This window comes from Lissotriton helveticus, chromosome 1_2, assembly GCF_964261635.1.
Source record: "Lissotriton helveticus chromosome 1_2, aLisHel1.1, whole genome shotgun sequence".
Lineage (NCBI taxonomy): Eukaryota > Metazoa > Chordata > Amphibia > Caudata > Salamandridae > Lissotriton > Lissotriton helveticus.
In genome coordinates, this window is record NC_136058.1 from 349,642,972 (window position 1) to 349,660,093 (window position 17,122).

Genomic DNA, 17,122 nt, shown 5'->3' on the forward strand with positions numbered 1-17,122 from the left:
CAGATAGTGCTGATCTCTAGACAGGTGTTTCTGGTTCTTTAACCATCATCAGTAGAGATTACAGGCTTCAAATTTGGGGTTTGCTGAGTAGGCTGCCAAACTTTACACCCCTGTTCCTGCGCTAACAATATAGAAAGCGGCACCGCGCTCCAGCGCGTGCTGCAACAATGAAACAAAAGTAAAGCGATCCTCCGCTAACGATGAAGAAAGCGGCACCGCGCTCCAGCGCGTGCCACAGCAATGAAATAAAGGTAAAGCGCTCCTGAGCAAACAATAAAGAAAGCGCACCACGGTCCGGCGCGTGCCGCAGCAATGAAACAGAATTAAGCACTCCTGGGCTAACAAAGAAGAAAGCAGGACCTCGCTCCAGCACGTGCCGCAGCAATGAAACAAAAGTAAAGCGCTCCTGGGCTAGGATGACAGGACCACACACCTGCACTCATGCGCGAGTGTACAAAGTGAGCAGGGGATTCCTGTTCACTTTGGGCAAGTCCAATAGATGTCAACCAGCTCAGTACAAACAGTACTTGAAGCCCTGTCGGGTTGAGAACCGTGGGCTTATATGCGGTCTCACCCGGCAGTGCAAGTACTTCTGCTTGCAGTGCTGGTTCGCCCGCAAAATGCAGACCAGATCCGTACACACACACGTAACACACACTGTGTCTAAGAGCGGAACATGACACTAAGGTCTTCCGAGAGGTCAGCGGGAGCCACTGGAATACCCTCTTGATGAGGCACATTACCCCAAAGCATATGCAACAAGTAACGGTCACCTGATCTTTGATCAATAATTTGTTGTCCAACAAAATGCCTACGTTTTGTACTGTGCTTTTGGGAGAGAGAGCTGGTCCGAGCTCTGTTGGCCACCAATCCGTTGACCAAAGGAACTGCACTTTTTCAAACAGTCCAATTTCAGTCTTGTCCCAATATAACTAAAGGCAATTTATGGACATTCACAGAGAACTTTTTTTCATGCATGCAGTAAAACATTGTTTAACATTCTCTGTATCTTGACCGAAAGAGACGACTAGTTGTGTGTCGTCTGCATATGCGAGTATTTTTGAAGCCATGGGACTTGACCAACTGAGCAGGAGAAGTGCTGTGCTCAGTGCCGAGCACTGAGGAACTTCCCTGCCCCGGGACAGAATCTTAGATTGAAAAGGGCCAAGTGTACGTTTTTTGAGTCCTGTTCTAAAAAAGTCTGTTAGCCAGTTCAGTGCAGTGCCATGAATTGTCATTTAATGAAGTCGTTGAATCAGGATGGGATGTAAGACAGTATCAAATTCAGCTGACAGATCGAGAAGGACCAGCATAGCTGGGTTGCCTACGTCCAGGGAAAGGCTGAGTGAGTCAACTACTGCTACAAGGTTGTTTTCTGAACAATGGGAGTGTCGAAAGCCCAAGTGGGAAGAGTCCAGCTGGAGATGCGTCTCTAGCTAAAAAGAAAGTTGTAAATTGACATGAGATTCCAGCAACTTGCTGAATCGAGGGCAGGATAGACATAGGACGGTAGTTTGCCACGTGTGTGGATTTTCCATGCGTTTAAAAAAACAAATATGTGTTACATAGGCGGCTTTCCATTCTCTAGGCACTGTAGCTGAAGATAGGTTTAGGTTGCATAAGGATGTCACCTATGGTATGAGCGAGTACATAGATCCACCGGGGAGCCAGATTTAGTTTAGGGTAAAAGATCTAATTGAATGTGTGTGATCAGTTCAAATCCCTCCAGTATAACCTGCACATTTTTACTTGAGAATTTGTCAGGTTCAGTGTATAACAGCGCTGCAGTGTTACTATGAAAGTTGTGATAGATGTTGTCCATTTTGTTTCGAAATGGGTAGCTAGGGTGTCACAGAGGGTTTGGGAGTGCTCCTTTAAGACTTTAAATAACTCTTTAGCGGAGTTTCCTGCTTGGTCAATTCTGCTTTTAGTGTGGAGTCTGTGGGCTGTTTTAATTCTTGCATGATATGCACCTAACGCTTTTTGTATTGGTGCCATTCGAGGGCGATAGGGTGGTAGTTTCCTAGTTGTGCGTGGTCTGCTGAGGGTTTCTTGAGCAGTGTGTTAACCATTGTGTGTTTCCAGCCATCCAGGAGCATCTCAGTAGTGATAGGCGTGTTCATGATGCAGGTTGATGTGGTGGAGGCAGGGGTTGGAGGGTGGCCCCTGAATGGACGCCTCTCATGATGGTTACTTTTTCTTGCATGCTGGATGTTTTTCAGGCTGTCAGGGTGTTGCCTTGGGTGTTTGACAAGAGGGTGGATGCCCTGGTGTAGGGGTTTGGTTGAGGGTCAAAGTTGTATATGGTGTTAATTTTATCGTTGAAGAAGTCCAAGAGGTTGTCACATATTTCCTGCGAGGGGATGATGCAGTTGGGGTGCTGGTTGGGGAGGTGAAGTCTTTGATGATTGTCAGGATTCCTTTACTACTGTTGAAGATGTTGTCTATGCACTCTGCTAGGGCCTTCTTCTTTAGCTCTTTGATTAGTTGGTAGTTGGCTTGTTGGGAGTGGGATCACAGCCTCAAAGGAGCTCCCGACATTCTGCCCTAGCTGTCCTGCTTCGTCTCCATATATAAGAGTAGCTGGTAGTAGTAGTAGTAAGTATACTTGTAAAGCGCACTGTTACCCCATCTCGGGGTGTCCTGGCGCTGTATACCGCTGGGGAACCCATCCTGGCTTTCCCTGTGAGATGGTCCCTCCTGGGCACCCCCAAGGTGAAGCCAGGCATCCCCGGCGTTGATGGGGCCGTTGTGGAGATTAAGCAAGCTGTTGCCCAGAGTTGTAGAGTGGGACCCATGGTTAGCGTAGGCACCTCGGCGAGAATTATCGAGTCCACGGACATTCACCCAAGACCCTGCCGCCTCAGGAATTGAACCCTGGTCCCGGGCCGACCTCTGTTTCATGTTCTGCTGCTTCTAACTAGTGAGCCACACTTCTCCAGAACTGTCTTGCCTGTACGTACTTGGGAACTTGTGACAGTGAATTCTGGCACAGGACAGTTGCATTTGGATTTATAAAAATGAATATCTCTTGAGAACTAAGCGTATTGAGTGGGTTGGACTTACAATGGAATAGGGCTTGCCAAGACCCCTGACCAAGGATTGTGCTCCAACCTCTCCTGGCTGGTCATAGACGATGGAGCAGTGCTACGGGCATGAGGAAGAGGAGTACACAATCTATAGAGTAAACAAAGAGTAGACACACTGTCTATGGTGTCCTGCCCTAGTGATGAATGTCACGCAAAATGGAGACAGATCCTAAATTCATTACAGCAACTACAGACTTGGACAACATTCCATGTTCTAGCCAGGCCTCAGCTGGCTCACGAAGGGCCCGATTCATAGAACTAACTTAAGACAAAATCCTAAACTTACTACTTTTGGTATTCACAGAAGTTAGGATTTTGTCTTAAGTTTGTCTTAAGACAGACTTAAGACAAAATCCTAACTTAAGTCTGTCTTAAGTCTGTCTTAAGACAAACTTAAGACAAAATCCTACCTTCTGTGAATACCAAAAGTAGTAAGTGTAGGATTTTGTCTTAAGTTAGTTATGTGAGTCGGCCCCATTGTAACCATAAATACTAAACATGGGGGGTTCAATCCTTCAGTAGCTTGGCTGATGGTGAATGGTGCTAGATGTTGGGTGCTGTATCTTTCAAAATCTCAAGTGATATTTTTCTCCACAGCGATCACAGAAAAACTGCGACCAGACTGCTGATGCCTCCGGTGTTGGAAGCGAGGTAGAAAGCGCTAGTTTACCAGCCTCGCAATCTGAAGTTCAACCAGCGACAATGCGAAAAGTGAGTATTTGGCTGCAGGAAACCTCAAGGAATGTTTCATGCATTAATAAGAAAACCCATAGAGAAATATTGACCTCCGGCCCGCTCACGTGTGCACATAATTGGTTGGAAACAAGAGAGACCCTGTGTACCTAACTACACACCTGGGTATCAAAAGAAAGAAAAAGAAAGATTTACTTTGGAATAGTCTAGGTGCAGTTTGAATTATATGATATCAACAAGTCTTTTCTCAAGTCAGCACATTCCTATATGCATTTTTATTTTTCAATTAAATGTAAAAAACATTATAAAAGTGCAGCATTATATGAACATGGATTACAAGACCTTTCCGCAGTTCAAGTAAATGTATGTGAAGCAATTATTAAAAACTATTTATGATACTAAAAATACATTGATATCACTAAAGAGGGGAAAAGTGATAACAAACCAAGTGCCTTATTCGCAAGAATATGGTGCACCCCTACCTTTCCCTTAGCACTGGCGGTAAATGCAGACGCCTACCTCCAACCTAGGCACTCTTGCACCATTGTGCAAGGGTGCCTGCGTTTAAGGGAAAGATTGTATATGTGCAGGAAGGCATCCCTCCCGGCACATAAACAATCCGTATAGGTGTATTCTAACTTCTATGTGTGCTGCAAAACGCAGCACACATAGAAACAGCAAAAACTAGGATAAATAAAGCATTTCTCCTCGTTTCACGATATTAAGACCAGGTTTTCCCTGGACGGAGAAACCCGACACCTCAAAGACCCTCTACACCTGAATGCCCCACCCCACCCGGAGGATAAAAGGACCAAAGTTGTCCCCACCCCTAGCATCGCAAGAACCGAAGACACTCGTTGGTTTCATCGGACTGGTCTCACAGTCCCCTCCTGCAGACTCTTTCTACCGCAACCATTCTCCATAGGATAACATTGGGCCTCTGATAATGTTTGGCAGCTCTGCACACAGCCCTCCTAGTGCTGCTGGTGGTGTTCTGCTTTGGACCTTGCCAACCTCTTGCCTTAACTCCTGGAGAAGGGTCTTGAAAGTTGCTGACAAGAACTAGTAAACCGCATATGATTTTCCTCCCATAGGTTACCATTGCAGAACTCACAAATTGCACTCTCAACTTTTTTAACTGAAAAGTTCTTCTCTTTAAAAACTTACTTACCTAAATGATTTTCTTCTGATGTCTAAATATACATAAAGGTTCTTGCTATTTTTTATAAATTGGCGTGGATCTCCTTCTTGAGTTCTTTGTCTCATTTATAGACGTTTGTGTATATTTTCAAATGTCTTGCATTTCTGGCAAGCGCCTCTGTGTTAAGCCTTAGGCTGATCAACAACACTACCCCCTAACAGAGCACCTTGGGATTGCCACAGCAAGCCCTCTGTCCATTCATAAGGGAACCCTGGACTCTTTACATGTTATATCTAATTTTGATATATCATATACAGAGCCAGCTTCCTACACTCTAGGCATAAGTCCTGGAACTATTTCAGAGTACCTACTGTTTTCTGGAATGCTTACTCGGCTGCGAATTGGAAGCATGCACCCTTTCTAATTCAAGAAGTGCAGGTGCACAGAGTCTGCAAGTGTCTGCTCAGGTAATGCAGGTGATGGGAAAATCTGTGGACTCAAATGGAATTATGTGCCTTATCTACCTGCAGAGTCTCAGCCAACTTGTAATCAAAGACACCTTCTACACCATTTCTTTCCTTGTGGTTTGTGTTAATGAGTTTTGAGAAAATTCCCAGCATTTTAGAGATGATTTAGTGAGAAGCTAACTGTAGGTTCAGGACAGATGTGTGAATGTACTCAGCAGTGTGACATAAGGACAGCGCAAGTGCATGGTAAATCCGGTCCTTAGTATCATGCATGGGGTAAGAGCTGCTTTATATGAATTTGTTGAGCTAGGGCACTCTGTCCTCATCCTAGCTCTGGTCAATCTACTGGTACAATTCCTAATCCTGACTTTCACATACTTGTCTACAAAAGGAGGAGGGGACCATTCTGCTGAATTTTGAGTGCTGGAGCAACCCAGGGACAAACAGTGGACTGCCTTCTGCTTGCAGAATGACAATTGGTATCTGCCTTGACCTTTTTACTCACATTAGGACTATCTTATTGACCATCAGTATAATGATCATCCAAACATAGACCATCAATATCACTGAACAGTCTTCCATGTAGACCACCAACCTCGTTCACGCCTGGATCTTGGCAAAAGGAACTTACGTCGGTTTTCCCCTGCAGAATTGAACCACCACCAAATCCCTCCTGTTCCTGCATATTACCTAGCATCACCAGGTGTTTGCTTTTTATTTATTTTTTTCCCTTTCAGGGTGCAGGCAAGGAGATTGTTAGTGTGGTTGCTACTTAGTTCCCCATATCTGTGGCTACATTTTTAAAAGAAAATGAAAATTCTTTTTCAATTGAGCTTGGCACAGATGTGTCAAGGTTTTTCTTAAAATATGTCCTCCTTTTGCAACATTGACATCGGTCATGCAGTCATTATTTTTCAGTGTCCATGACTTTTGCATACAATTAGGGATTTGAAACCCCCTGTCGATTCAAATAGGCCTATATAAATATCAGTAAGTATTTTTGACTGTGCAGGAAATAAAACACCCTCGCCAACATGTATCAAATGCTTATTTTAAGCAGAAAACATTTTTAATGTTTACAAAAATAAATAAACATTTGAAAAGATAAACATAATTGCATCAATGAACCAAACAGAAAAAGAAAAGTTCAATTCGAAGTGAGACTAAGGGGCATTTGGACGAGGAAGTAGCGGAGTGAGCCATTAGGTGTCATGGCTTAACGCCTCTCTTCGCCACTTCAAAAACGCAAAGCTGCACCATATGTGTGCTGCTTAATGCAACACACATGAAAGTTACAAAATTTCATTTTTAAAGGATTGTTTATGTGCAGGAAGGGTTACCTCCCTGTACAATGACAATCCAAGGCTTTTTGCTTTTACCGTGTGTGCTGCACAAGGCAACCCAAATGGAAAAAGCAAAAGCGAGGAGAAATAAAGCATTTCTCCTCGTTTCGCCAACTTAAGGCCAAGTTTTCCCTGGTCTTATTTTTGCCACTGCCACCTATTTACACTGCCCTTGTAAATAGGGGGCAGCGTCAAAAATCAATTGGTGTTGCGGTGGTAACCCACTGCAACACCCACTGCTCCAGCTAAACATTGCGTAAAATTAGGCCTTATTTCAAGGCAGTGTTAAGCCACATTATGTGGCTTAACGCTGCCTTTGAAATAAGGCAAGACCCCTATCGCCACAGGAACGTCAGAAAAAGTGTATTTCCCGTCGCAATAGGGGCTTGTACATATATCCCTGAATATCGATCTCTTCAAACCAAAAGTGAAAACCCAGGGCCCGGCCACTGGGCCACATGCCTCCCAAAGCTATTCCTGCTCCCACAGACGTTTTAAGGCGTGGGCAAAGTGATCCCTAGCCCAGGGCCACAGCCTTTTAGGGGGCCCTGTGATAGAGCCAGATCTGATCAGAAGAGAGTTGTGCCCTGATGATCTTGCATAAAACAGTGTTCGAGGCATATGAGCTGCAGATCGTATACTGTGCATTAGATCGCCACCTGGTGTTAGGCTCGGATGATTGCAGGTTGTTGTCTTTTTGGAAGAAGTCTTTGTAGTCACGAAATAGGTGACTCCTCCCTTGGACAATACCGCGCATGGTCATCGACTCCATCCTCAGATTGTATTTTCCGCCACTGGGTTCGGATGAAAGTTTTCCGCTCTGTCTAGAAAAGACTTTTCTGCAACTTCGAAGCGAACAACTTTATAACATCATCATCGACATCGAATAAACAACTTTCGACATCAACTACATCCCGGTGCGTCGAAGCGGGCCGTTGGGCCTATCGGCGCCGTACGGCCTACGCCTCATGGACAGAACTCCATTCAAGAGATGCCCGGTATGTCTAGCAAAGTTCCCTCATAGCGGCCATCACGAGGTCTGCAACTTCTGTCTATCGCCGGAACACGACGAGTCGACCTGCACAGCTTGTGCGTCCTTCCGATCGAAGAAGACCATTCGGGATCGGAGGGCGCGTCGACACGAAATGAGGAAATCAGCACCAGCACCGGAGGCCATCTTTGAGGAGGAGATCGTCGAAGAAGACGTCTCCGAGGACGAGGATCCACACGTCGCCGAGGAAGACTCGCCTGATCTCCAGATCATATCGGGGGCAGAGGACTCGGATGATTCGATTCCATCTCGACAACCCATGAGTACCTCTGCCCCTGCGCAACAGACACTACCCAAACCAAAGGCAACAGTCAGCACTCCGCCCATGGGGCCCAGTCGGGACCGAAATACCCCCTCCGTCGCCCCGCCTTCGGGCTATGCTCCGAGGAAAACAACAGTTTCTTTTAAATAGCATTTTCCTTTAATTTATTTTGAATGTGGGTGATGTGGAAGAGTCTATTACAGATATTTTGCAGACAAATGATGTGTAAATTATGATTCATGCAATACCCAGAACAAAGGTTTCTATTAGAGCAAAACAGGAACTCACATATAGGAAATGGGAGGGTGTCACAGAAATTATTTGCAGTAACATTTAGTGAGCTGCTGCTGTGTTATAATATTTTTTAAAAAACACAAGTCAATTTCCCTGAATATTAGATGCAAACACATTTAGAATTTGGAGAAGTGTGCCTGTGTACTGGCAGTGACCTGGCCTAACCGGGCATTACACATCGGAAATTGGATCATAAATTCCAAATAGGGGTCTCCAAAATACGGTTGGCCCTGCCCCCCAAAATTCTTAAGTTGTCCCTGCCTGCTCCAGTGGCAAATTAACATGCTGCCTGCAGCGCCTCCAATTATTATTGCAGGACCATAGACTCTCTCCCCCTACAAAGCGCTACGTTTTAAAGTCAACTATCACAACTGCACATACACCACATGCAAAACTTAAGTTCCAGCAGCAATTAAAGAGGGAGCTACTATTGGGCTGCCCTTTTAATAGGGCTAGGTGTTATGGCTTCTCTGTTGTTACTGCCTGCCTATGTGAGCAAGATTATGGGAACTGTAGTTGCTTTTAAGTGCTGTGAACCAAAATGTGAGAAAAGAGACTATATAATATAAGCCTCTAGTCTTGTAATAAAATTGTACTGCCACCAATGTCCAGTGGAGTCATTGGTCGCTTTAGGTGTTTTCATCTAGGAGACATTAGCGGATTGGTTACAATTTACCAAGAAGCTTTCTTATGATCTTGCCAGGAGGTATCCTCCCATCTGGGCTTTGGGAGAGTGTTCATGCCCTGACTTTCAATACTTCCTTTATATGTACCTCCATTGCCACTGTTATACTTGACCTGATGGCACTCAGAACAATTAGTTGCCTAGAAATTCTTCTTCACTCGTCTACAGGACAGGTTTGAATTTATGATTTCTGTCCTCTGAAAGGGAGCAGTGGTGGGTGAGGTGGTAGGCTGCCTGTTACCTCTGTGTTGCATGCAGAAGCATTTTTGTAGGCATAGGCAAAAGTGTGCTATTGCCAAGGGATCACCTTCCAGGAAGCCCCTTAGTAAAGTGATCAGATTAGTTAGAGGTCCCACTGCAACAGATATGATAAAAAATATTATTTTTAAAATTGACAACTGGACAGGCCCACTGAAGGATTCAAAATAAATCTATCTGGCTATACTTACCAATAGCCCATACACCAATAAAAGTTTATAATAATTCAGTCGGCAATGGAGAAGGTTCAATCGTTTATTCTTCAAATACAAGCCCTGACAGGGGAGCCTCAGTCTACACGACCCTCGGAGGTGCGCAGAGGAGACTGATTACATGTTCAAAATACAAAGCATATATACGTTTCATGTGTTCAAGATGACACTCTACAAGGAAAGATACAACTTGTCAGTAAGCCAAGAGGAATACCCATATAAGGCATAATTGATTTGCTATTAGCCTAGGCCTAAGCTATTCCGGGGGCAGGTCAGTAAGGTGTCTCCCTGTCTATCTGGAGCCCGGGGAGTACAGGAACGGGCTCTGCTAGAATGTGCGCATCCCACAAGAAGGGCAGGTGTGACCTTGAGTTTCCTTGAGCTGCCAGCTAGCAACTATCGTAGGCAGTTTGGCTGCCGCCGTGGTTTCAAGCACAAAGCATAACCACGTGATTTCTGGGAAACAGTATTTGCACATGGAGAAACGAAACAAAATGGCTCCGGTTATACCAATAGGAGTAAACAAATAAAAAGTGAATCGTCGGTCGATAGGCGACCATAGTGAAATCTAAATACCTGATTATATAACTACGAGGTTATATTGAATATATTAGGCCAATAATGCATGTTATCAAATTTCGATCCCAACAGACGGCCCTTTTGGCCTACTATAGCCAATATAACTACATACACTCCACAAAAACTCCTTCATCGATCTGCATGAGGTCTGACACCTCTTTCTGGATCATCTGCTTTTCGGCCTGTACTTGACGATAAAAGTGCAAAGCAGATGTTATCCTTGCTGCACAGAATGAGCAGCAGGCCGGGCCACATTGGAGACACAGACAACACGTAAATATTACTCCAAAAGCTCCAGCAAGCACCATAAATATCTTCCAACCCCAAGTAGCTAAAAGACCCCAAAACCAACTGCTAAGGGACCAGGTGCCGTTATCCACATGTGCTTCGCTGGCTAGTCTATGCAATTTTTGTATGGCAAGGTGAATGGTAGGGGCTGAATCAGGAATAAACACACAGCAAGAGCTGCCGAGCACACGACAGGCTCCTCCCCTATAGGCGAGGATGACGTCAAGAACCATCCGGTTCTGAAGCGAAACAAGCCTCGTCGCCTGAAGCTCTACGGTAATGTTAGTTAAGATCCCAGTGGTGGTCTGGACCACGTTCTCGACTATTCGGGACAAGCGTCGTATACTGCGGCTATTGAATATAGGTCCCCAAAAGGGGGTAAGACCTTTGGCAAAATCCTCGATTTGCTACAGGGGAGTGTCTGTCTGATCAGTACTATCGGTGTCAAAGCTCCTAATATTTCGGCTAACCACTACCCCTTTTTGAACTAACTGATGAGTTCGATGATAATCGGGTGGAGCAATATACACAGGAGGGTAGAGGAACGAGAGATAGCAACTTCCCGTGGGAGCCATGTATATGCATTCTCACCACAGACGAAATATACATCCGGTGGAGTAATCAGAGGAGGGGTACCTATATACCTGTAGAGTGTAGGTATAATTACATCTGCTCTTTCCTACCTTAACATGGCCTCGTCCCTGTATGCAGAAGGGAGAGGTAGTATTGATAATGGGGATCGGCAAAGCTTTGTCATTCGTAACATTTCGTTCTTTAAAATGCTGAAAATACATTAAAGGACCATGTTGAATTTTCTGGCCATGTGTGGTATAGAAACCCCTTTCCCTCCACAGCCTCCCAAAACTATGGGCAACGCCGAAGGCGTACTGGCTGCCTGTGTAAATATTTACTCTCAGGCCTTTACTGATTTCACATGCTCGTAACAAAGCTATTAGTTCAGCTGCCTGGGCTGAGTGATGTGAAATCCTGGCGGTTTCCACCACCGTTTTCAGGGTCGTAATAGCATATGCAGCTGTTGCAGTGCCATCTGGTAATTTAAAACAAGAACCATCAACATACAACTCTCCTTGGGGTTCTGGTAAAGGGGTGTCGGTAAGATCTACACGCCCTTTTGTTTCCTCTTCAGTTCTAAATATACAATCATGGATATCGTCCTTTTTATCATTGGAAGGGAGAGGCAATAATGTTGCTAGATTCAATGTAGCACATATTTTAATTGTAATGTAGGGTGCAAACAATGTCAGTTCGTATCCTGTTAAACGAGCACTCGTATGGTGCTGGGTCTTAGTTCTATTTAACAGAATATCCACAGCATGCGGTACCATGACTGTGAGATCTGTATTCAAAAGTATACCTTCTGATTGTCGGATGGCAACCGCTACTGCCGCAGTGGCCCTCAGACAACTGGGAAGGGCTCGTGCGACCCTGTCTAGTACTGATGAAAAGAAGGCACAGGGTCTCTGTTTTCCGCCGAAACCCTGTGTTAACACTGAAAGGGAACAACCGTCCACCTCGTGCACATAAAGTGAAAAAGGCTTCCGGTAATCCGGGGTACCCAAGACAGGTGCAGAACACAAAGCCGATTTCAAAGAGTCAAAGGCTTCTTGACATTCATCCGTCCAGGGTAGGGGTTCATGCACATCTTTGGTAGTCAAATACAACAAGGGTTTAGAGAGGAGTGAATAGTTAGGAATCCATTGGCGACAGTAAGAGGTTATGCCAAGAAAAGCACGGACATCACGTTGAGTACGAGATACAGACATGTTAGTAATTACAGATATCCGTTCTGGTGTTAGTCGTCTCCCCGCTTTCGACAGTAACTGGCCAAGGTAGGTCACTTCCTGTCGACAATATTGAAATTTGGAGAGGGAGACTTTATTTCCTTTATCAGCCAAATGATGTAACAATTTCACAGTCGCTTCCTTGCAGCCTTCCTCTGTATCGGAGGCCACCAAACTATCATCCACGTATTGGATGAACGCATTACCTGCAGGCAAAATTAATTCATCCAGGACTGCCTTCAAAGCCTGGCTATATATGCTGGGACTTTCTGTATAGCCTTGAGGTGCACGCGTAAATCTAAAGCTTCGGCCTCCTAATGAGAATCCGAAGATATGTCTGCTATCAGGGTGAATTGGGATGCTAAATAAAGCGTTTTTTAAATCTATTACAGAAAAATATTGTGCAGTTTGGGGAATCATTGTAAGAATTGCTGTAATATCTGGTACCACTGGGTATTGAGGGACTACTATTTTATTGACCGCTCGAAGGTCAATCACAAAACGATATGCGGACTTATAATCAGGGACACCATCAATTGGTGTCTTCTTCAGAATCGGCAAAATTGGACTATTACAGACATTAGCAGCTGTTTCTTCCACTACCCCCTTTTCAATGAGGTCACGAATGATATGCAACAAGGCTTGTTATCCTTCTGGTGAAATCTTATACTGTGGAATGCGTGGCATCTGTGCATTTGGTTTCACTGTTATTGACACAGGGGCTATTCTTAACAGACCAACATCGGTGTCCCCTGTTGCCCATAATGTCTGAGGAATGGTAGAGAATTCAGGAGGCAAAGTCTCATTCTTAGCGAAGTATTGGGTCATTTCCACAGGTGGCTTCTGCATTGTTAGAAAAACACCATCAGGGGAACAATAAATTTGTGCATGTAATCTTTTCAAGATATCCAACCCTAAAAGGTTTTCACCACAATTAGAAGTGAGGAGAAAGGGTGTGTGCATGGAGATGGGACCGATCGTAAAAGGCAGAGGTTTTGAAACGGGGCTCACTACCGGTATTCCAGAGAATCCTACTGATACATTATTTTGGCCAGACAGAGCTGCCCCTGGGACCAGTGTGTGGGCGACTGAACTACTCATCGCCCCAGTATCCACTAAAAACTTTCCCGATGTACCCAACAGTTCTCCTTTTATATAAGGTCCCTCTTGGTCAACTGGTACTGTAATATGGCCCCCGCTCTGTCCTTGGCTGTCTCATGCGTAATCTCGTTCATCATACCTGTCATCCTGATAAGTCTCGTTGTAGTATTGTCTCTTCTGAGGGTCATCAAAATGATTCTTACGAGAACCCTCATGCTGTGACTCCTCCCTTCTCATACTATTTCGATCTATGTTCCCTCGACCTCTTCCTCGACCTCTACTAGGTCCGTTCCTTGCCAACAACAGAGGGCAATCCACCCTCCAATGTCCTTCCTCCTTGCAGTAGGAACATTGGTTTATGCCAACATTCGGAGGGCCTCATCTGCCTCTTCCTGTCGTCTGGCCTCTTCGGAACGAGCCTCGCACTCCTCGTCCTGAATTTTGCCCTCTACTGACTTGCTGCAGTAGTACTCTAGTTTTTAGATCCTTAGTCTTTTTCTCCGATCTCTTCTTACTCTCATTCTCACGATGTTCATAATATTGGGCCATACTAAGGATAACAGATGGTGCCGCCGTAGTCCATGTGCTTTCAGCAGATTGGAGACGGGACATAACCACCGGGAGCAAATTTGTGACAAATCTATTCACAAATAATCGAATTCCTCCCTCTGTAGAGAGGTCCTGGCCACTGAAATCTATGAAAACTTTCTCAAACTGAGTGAAGAAATCGGACACACTTTCGTCCTTTTTCTGTTTACACGCTGTTAATTTATCCCAATCTACTTTCCTGGGAGGGAGAAGGGTCTTCATGTATGTAACAATTTTATCTGGTACAGCTAATATTTCATCCCGGGGTTTTTCACCTGGCTTTCGTTCCTTATCCCAATTCTTTAATTGGTTCCATGTTCCTCCTAATTCGGGGGCATGGTCCGTATCATGTATCTGTCTCCAGATATCCACCGGAATCAGGAGACCAAAAAATAGTTCGATATCAGCTATAGTCATGATGGCGGTATTAGCGGCTTCGGTCAATTCTTTGTAGTGAGCTGTAGGATTTTTACGGGGGTCAGGGAGCTGGGCTTTTAGCGTAAGGACCTCGCTTCGTTTCCAAGGGGTGTAAACCCATTGTTCCTGAAGCCTAGCGTCCACACGTGCTCTGGTGACATTACCCCCATTGTCTTTTATCTCGGGCACTTCCGGGAAAAAGAGAGGATGCACCTCTCTCTTGGGGTGCTGAGCTCCCCATTCGGCACTTTTTTGGTGCATCCGTTCCCGATAATTCAAAAGCGTTGTCACATTCTGATAGACTTCCTCAATTTTGAGATGGAATTTATGAGCGTGATCCCTTATATCACGCAATATTTGAGGCGGAAGTCCTTCCTCAAAATGCTGTTCCCATAATGAAATCAATCTAATCGCCATGCTTTCTAAAGCCAGCTGCTGTGCAACGGGTTCAAAATCCTTCATAGTGCTCCAAATATCCTCCAAAGTATAAATAAGATTTCGCATCCACTGGGATGCCTGAATTATAATAGCTCTCCTCTCCTCCTGTCCCAACAGCGACTGAGTGAAAGCTCGTTGATCACTCAAGTCAGACAACGGTGGTTTGGGCGTGGCACCCGGACTAATTGTATTCCGGAGATCTGAGGTAGTCTGAGTCGGAGGGGAGAGAAACACAGGGTGCAAGGGAGAAGGGACAGCCGCGTCCGGCCGAAGGGATATTAGGGGTGAGTTAGTCAGTCGAAGAGAAGGAGGGGAAAACTGAGCATCATGTCCCGATCTGCCAGCGGGGGCCGTGGCGACCACCCCTATCTGTGGTTTGGCGGCCGAAACGGCTCCCGTCTGGTCAGCTCGTATCACAGGTACGGCTGGATACAAGCCTTGTGGGGCATAAGGGGGAGGTGGTCGGGCCTCTAGTAATTCCTCTAATTCATCTCCTGTCTCTGGTCTAGCCACATAGCTTTTATTCGTCTCTAATCGAAACTGTCTATCCATTCTTTCAATATTCTCTTCCACCTTTCCCTTATCGTATGCTACCGCCTTCTGAGTAATCGTCTTCCCACTCTTCAGCCTTCCCAACTTCTCTTCTCTGATCCGTCGACTCTTTGCCTCCTTCAACCATAAGTTCAAGGAATCAAACATTGACTGACGGCTTTTCTTCATAAATAATTTATTCTGTATATAATGAATCTTTTTCTCATCAAAAGACCCCGTAAGAGGCCATTGTAACTCCAAATTATCCTTCGTATACTTGTTCCAAAGGGTATTAAACAAAATCGGTTGTAGACCATGTTTGACATACATATCAAAACTGGGACTGCCCTCAGGAGGGGCCGGCTGTCTTTCTTCAAGCCGTGTACCTCGCCGACAGCAGCACCCTAAACATATTTCACTAAAACAAGACATTATGCTTATTTTACTCGTTCTGTCTATACAAAATCACAAAACACACACCCATTTGGACGCGTCCCTTCTCACCGGTCACTCATACATTCGTCATTCAATCGTCACAATAAAGTGCTGTAAAACAGTGAAAGGCAAATACTTTTCAGAACCTATTCAATGCAAATGACGTCTTCAAATACGAACAGAGCCCGTCGACTCCTGTTCGGGGAATCGATTCAAAAGAATTCCAGACCAACAAAATCTCACCAAAAGGGAACAGTCGTTAGACTGTTCTGAGAACATCTGATAGGCGAACCACAAACCCTCTCACAGGCCATCCCATGGTCCTGTTCTGGTTGGGCCGGGCATCTGGACACGTCTCCAGAACCCTAGCTTACCCAGTTGTTCCCAGGGCTTTCCCGGAGAGAATTCGGCCGAGCGAGCAACGCCGTACTCTGCTAGGGCATCAGATGTAGTCTCAATTATTCACCAAACAAGTCCGTGGGGTCTCTACCCGTGCAGGCCCTTCGCCGCAACGGTAGATCCCCAGATTCGCTCGTGGTCCAGCTTCTCCAGCCACCTTCCAACAAAAACAGTTAACTGTTATCCAAAAAGGAAACACTCCCTCCGAGTGATCCTTATCCAATTCAATCACAAATATCACTCACCTGGTGCACTCAGGTCGATTGCGAGTTCTCCACTGCCGACACCTAAACAGACAGGCACAGTCTGTTCTTCTCTCGGATTAAGCCCGTAGGACTCCGGCGTAGGGTCTTCAGCAGCTGGGAGGGATACTGGGCTCGAGAGTGGAACGGCTTGTTTTCATACCACAAACGGGTATATCAAATCAGGATCCTCTTTCTGTCCACCCACTCGGCCAGAACTCCTCCTTGTCCCGTTACTCCTGTTTACAGGAGGGGACGACCCTATGGCGGAGTCCCGGCGGAGTCGCCAACTGAAGGATTCAAAATAAATCTATCGGGCTATACTTACCAATAGCCCATTTACCAATAAACGTTTATAATAATTCAGTCGACAATGGAGAAGGTTCAATCGTTTATTCTTCAAATACAAGCCCTGACAGGGGAGCCTCAGTCTACACGACCCTCGGAGGTGCGCAGAGGAGACTGATTAAATGTTCAAAATACAAAGCATATATACCTTTCATGTGTTCAAGATGACACCCTACAAGGAAAGATACAACTTGTCAGTAAGCCAAGAGGAATACCCATATAAGGCATAATTGATTTGCTATTAGCCTAGGCCTAAGCTAGTCCGGGGGCAGGTCAGTAAGGTGTCTCCCTGTCTATCTGGAGCCCGGGGAGTACAGGAACGGGCTCTGCTAGAATGTGCGCATCCCACAAGAAGGGCAGGTGTGACCTTGAGTTTCCTTGAGCTGCCAGCTAACAACTATCGTAGGCAGTTTGGCTGCCGCCGTGGTTTAAAGCAGAAAGCATAACCACGTGATTTCA

At 45.3% G+C, this 17,122-nt stretch overlaps 1 protein-coding gene across 1 annotated transcript in view; it reads left to right on the forward strand.

Moving 5' to 3' along the window:
• Nucleotides 1-17,122, forward strand: part of LOC144803687 (uncharacterized) — a 381,476-nt gene that overhangs the window by 135,512 nt on the left and 228,842 nt on the right. The window contains exon 7 of the mRNA XM_078671874.1: nucleotides 3,687-3,800. Within this exon, the coding sequence (XP_078528000.1) occupies nucleotides 3,687-3,800 (114 nt within the window). The remainder of the gene's footprint in view (nucleotides 1-3,686; nucleotides 3,801-17,122) is intronic.